The sequence below is a fragment of the Mus pahari genome, chromosome X (genome assembly GCF_900095145.1).
Source record: "Mus pahari chromosome X, PAHARI_EIJ_v1.1, whole genome shotgun sequence".
Classification (NCBI taxonomy): Eukaryota; Metazoa; Chordata; class Mammalia; order Rodentia; family Muridae; genus Mus; species Mus pahari.
Genome location: NC_034613.1, coordinates 96,349,608 through 96,354,702, shown reverse-complemented (window position 1 = coordinate 96,354,702; position 5,095 = coordinate 96,349,608). Strand labels below are relative to the sequence as shown.

General features: G+C 30.0%; 1 protein-coding gene across 1 annotated transcript in view; it reads left to right on the top strand.

Annotated features, from left to right (window-relative positions):
• The window catches only part of Rps6ka6 (ribosomal protein S6 kinase A6), a 141,400-nt gene that overhangs the window by 126,619 nt on the left and 9,686 nt on the right, over positions 1–5,095 (top strand). The window contains exons 22-23 of the mRNA XM_029534362.1: positions 3,114–3,190; positions 4,696–4,813. Coding sequence (XP_029390222.1) covers positions 3,114–3,190; positions 4,696–4,813 — 195 coding nt within the window. The remainder of the gene's footprint in view (positions 1–3,113; positions 3,191–4,695; positions 4,814–5,095) is intronic.

The following is a 5,095-nucleotide window of genomic DNA, read 5'->3' as shown; positions in this document are numbered from 1 at the left end:
GGATTGGTAAAAATCCTTTCCCAATCTGTTGGTGGCCTTTTTGTCTTGTTGACAGTGTCTTTTGCCTTACAGAAGCTTTGCGATTTTATGAGGTCCCATTTGTCAATTCTTGATTTTACAGCACAAGCCATTGCTGTTCTGTTTAGCAAGAAAGTCAATGTTACAGATAGTATACTTCTATTAAAACATCAATTCCTTCATTAAAGAAATCGTGACAAGAGTTTCACATTTTTTTAAGATAAAGGTTGAGGTAGAAATAATTTTAAAACATGTATATAGAGATGAATACACATACACACACACACACACACACACATATGTATTATATATTTCAGATAGTGTCTCACTATGTAGTCCTTACTGGTCCAGAATTCATTATGTGGATCAGAGTGGCTTCCCAAGTTCTGGGATTCAAAACATGACCCACCACACTGATCAGTCATATATTCTTTTAAAAATTATTTTGAATTTTTCATTTTAATTTTCTGTTGTTAGTAGGTAGAGGGGCTGGGCGCATTCCACAGCCCAGCTGTAGAAGTTTGAGGACAATGTGCAGAAGTTTGTTCCCCCCTTTGACCATGTCGCTCCAGGGATCATCAGGGTTATGCTGTATGTGCCTTTGCCATCTGGTCGACCTCACTCTCCCTCATATGATCTTAACACTAATTGCTACTCTGTGTGAAAATACATAAGCCAAAAGAGTAACCCCTTTAATTTTAGTTTATTTATTTCTTGCATTATTTAAAGATATTATAAGGAGCTAAAAATGACAGTGGAGTACAAAAGTCCTGAGTTCATGTACCATAATCACAGAAGAGAAATATGAAGCAATTTTATATCAAATATTTAAAATTAAATTAAAAGCAAAGGGTATAGTTAAAAATTGGTTGCAGTGTTAATTTACTTCATTTTGTGAACATAAAATAATATTAAATAAGTAAAAAAATGAGGACTACAGTCTCATACAATTGCCAACTTTATTCAGAGCATCAGATAATTTATATTCTGAGGGTTAAGTGAGATCAAATGAGAAAAGTTCACATGAGTTTAGCTGTATACAGTCACAAGGTCAACCTGTGCTTGAAAACATCATTATGAATAATAATGGGTAAGATAATAGTTAAACTAAGGTAAGCCCATGACTATTTACTATATCTGGAAGGGGCATGAAAGCACATTCCAATAACAACCCATGTTGTAGAGAAACATAGGTTACAAGACTTTTGCCTTGTTTACTTGGAATTATCATACAAGCTCTCAGAATTCTCCTCAATGCAACTTCATTCATGGACCCTGTTCTGAAAATCCACCACTTCTGGTAAGACTATGAAAGTACAAATATGAGTAGGACAAAGTAGGAAAACAAGGGGATGCTTAGAACTATAAGATGATGAGGAATGAGGACATACCAGAATAAAAACAATGCTGTAGAGCTTTAGGTTGCACTTATTAGGCTTTTATAGTTCAGTCTTCCATAGTCTTTCAGTTTTACATATGTGTTCTTTATTTGTTCTAAGACAATGTTTCATATAGCTAATGCTGGCCTTATCCTTGATATTTATATAGCTCAGACTGGTCAGGAACTCATGATCTTTTTGCTTCTATCTGATTGTCAGGATTGCAAGCATTCACCACCATGCATAACCACATATGTGTTCCTATATATACATTTGATTATAAATATATTTTATAGGAATTATAAATAAATTTTAAGCAAGTTATTTATCATATATGTGTCTGATAATTGTGAAATCCAAAACTGTAATATATTTTAGCCTTTTGTAGATGAAAAGTCCGGGCTTATGTTTGCATAGCTACCAATGTTAAAAATTAATTTTTTAATTTTGTTTCTATGTCTATAGGCTTTAACAGTGGTCTTAATTTTTGAAGAAAACATGCCCTTATTTTATTTTTATTAATTTTAAAAATTACATTGATTATTCTATGTATTTGTGTGCATGAAAAAAAATATGCATGCCATGGCATACATGTGGAAGTTACAGGAGTCAGGATCAAACTCAGGTCATCAGACTTGGCAGCAAGCACCTTTGCCTATTGCTGACCTCTAATCCCTTTATTTTTCTATGCTGTTGAGGTTCATAGAGGAATCTTACATCATTTCATAGTAAAAATATTGTTTAATTTTTATTAATATTGGCCCCCCAAAAAAGTAGTTACACAAATTATTATATGTATAAACTCACTCTTCTTTTTAAGACACCAACCTCGTGTCTCAAACTGTCTCATTAGATCATAATTTTTCTGTATTTTTTATCAATTTTATTAGAAGTTTATACCCACAATACATAGAAACAAATCATAATCGGAATTTATACTTGTGTAATATGTAGTTCTTTCACAAAATATCCATACACACACACACACATACCCCACTAGCAAAGAGTTATCAAGCCCAATGTGATGACTCATATCTGATGAATTCCTAGCACTTGGGAGGTTGAAGCAAAATGACTGCCACAGGTTTAAGGCCAGCATGGACTATAAAAGAAAACACTATCTCAACAAATGAAGTGATTTCACAGATATAAAAAGCACTGAATTTTAGTAAGAATGCTTGTTATATAGTGCTGACCAGCTTTATGATTAACATTTCTGTTTCATCTTCATAATTCATAGTAATTGGAGTTCATAGTTGTATAATATATACTCATTTTACAATAGTCATACATGTACAGTTGATTAGAATAATTAATATCTACTTCATAGAGTCAATATCAGAATTAAAAACCTCACTACTGTTTATAGTTCCATCAAACACCTGCACAGATTGATCTTAAGTTTAGGTGTCTGTATATTTAATTTGCCAAGATGAGGAATGAAAGTTCATTGAGGTGAGGATTTATATCTTTTAGGGTTATTTTGTGTGTAGTCCATATTACTTAGCTTATAGTAATGATAGTTTACGCAGTGTTTAAAATTGGAAAATATTTTGCTTTTGCCCTTCAGTGCATAAAATAATTTAAAAATTTTATATTTATTTTTATATTGTTAATATTCACAAAACTATTAGAATAAAATCAATCTCCCAGTGTATGAAAAAAATCTTAGGTATATATTAGTTATATTTTATACCACGAGTATTTTTTTCATAGGTTCTCACTCAACAGGGATATGATGCTGCCTGTGATATTTGGAGCTTAGGAGTCCTTTTGTACACAATGCTGGCTGGGTAAGCTATTTACAAACTCTTGTTATTTGAACTTTACCTGAATATCTTCATCTACAAAATGTACAGAAAAAATTAATGTTATAAAATACACAATTGACATTTTTAAACCTATAATTCATATTTGTAAGATGAGAAAGATACAAAAATAGAAAGGTTTTTATAAAGAATAAATGTTTAAGAATGAAAATTTTATTTTTACATTGAGTGTTTTACTTTTTAAAGGAGTTTATAGATCGGTTATATAATAGAAACTCATCCACTAAACTTATTAATGTTAAGTTAGTTATTATAAAAGTACTTTAATTCTGTCTCTTTCGACAACAGATTTAGTAAGATGATTGACAAGAAATATAAACAATACTAAATAATATTAGACCCAAGAAGCATGCATATACATGTCTACTATTAGCATGAGGATAAGCTCAAAACAGATATAACATAGACTATATTAATGTTCATAATTTATAATTAATTAAAATGATATTTTATTCTTAATAGTGAGTAGCACTTTTATTTACAAGTGAATATTTGGGGCTATATAAATTAATTATTCAGTTACAAAAAATGAAGGAATGGTTAATTAGTAACTATTAGATATGACATTTTAAATATTAAATTTAACTGCTGCATAAAAAATAAAATATCAATTTCATAAGATCATTTAAACTATTAAATTGGCTTTATGTATAATTGCTTATGTCAGGATTTTAAACTTTATAAGCCCTTACAGACTGGTAACCTTAATCAGGTATAGTCAACAATATAGGTTTTAGACCATGGGATATAATTTCTTGCTTACTGTTTTCAAGTATTTGCTTTATGACTAGACAAGAAGTAATTATATATAAGTATAAGAGCTATCTTATATTTTTAACCATAAATTGTCCTTCCCATTCCCAAGTATAAAGGAATGTCAGTTACATCTAATGAAGTGGTACAAAAATGATCACTTTTGTCAAGTTAAATTTCAAAATTCACCTTAAATGTATGAATTTACTTTCAGCCCATAAATAATTTCATGTGCATAATTCAGTGACTATAGTTTTTATATTTACATAAATAATAGATGCATGTGTTTTTCATGGATATTAACTGGAAGTCGTAATTTGTTTCCACTAGTCATATTCATAAAAATAAAATATTAATGAATAAGCTGAATTAATACATTATAAATATGTAAGAATTGAAATAGTAGATATATTAATAATTTCCTTGCTAACTTATACCAACAGAATAGAATAGAATATTTGTGTTTTATTGTCTCATAATACTGTATGCTTATATAAAAATCTACCCTTATTTTACATCAAAGAAAGCAAAAAATAGAGTCTTAACTGCATTAAGTAACTTATTAGGATTAAAATCACTGTGTATATAACTTTATATTAATAGGTAATGCTCTTGGCGGATTTTTATATTTTATATAGACTTATAGTGATCACTTTTAATTATATATAAAATATACTTTTACTTCTTCTATTTATTAAAATTTATTTTATTAACAGCTACACTCCATTTTCCAATGGACCAAATGATACTCCTGAGGAAATACTTCTGCGCATAGGCAATGGGAGGTTCTCTTTGAGTGGTGGAATCTGGGACAATATTTCACGTGGAGCAAAGGTATAAATCATAAATATATTCAGTTTTACTGTGTTGATATCAAATTTTTAAAATCTAGATGTTATATCTCAGTGTGAATTTGTTATATGGCTTTCTTCTGTTGTCATGTCAGGATTTGAGATTTTACTATAATTACTTTATTTTCCCTTCTCTTTCTTTTGTCCAACTGCTCCCATGGAACCCACTTTCCTATCTTTCAAATTCATGATCTGTTTTTTTGGTTGTTGGTGATTTTGTGTGTGTGTGTGTGTGTGTGTGTGTGTGTGTGTGTGTGTGTGTGTG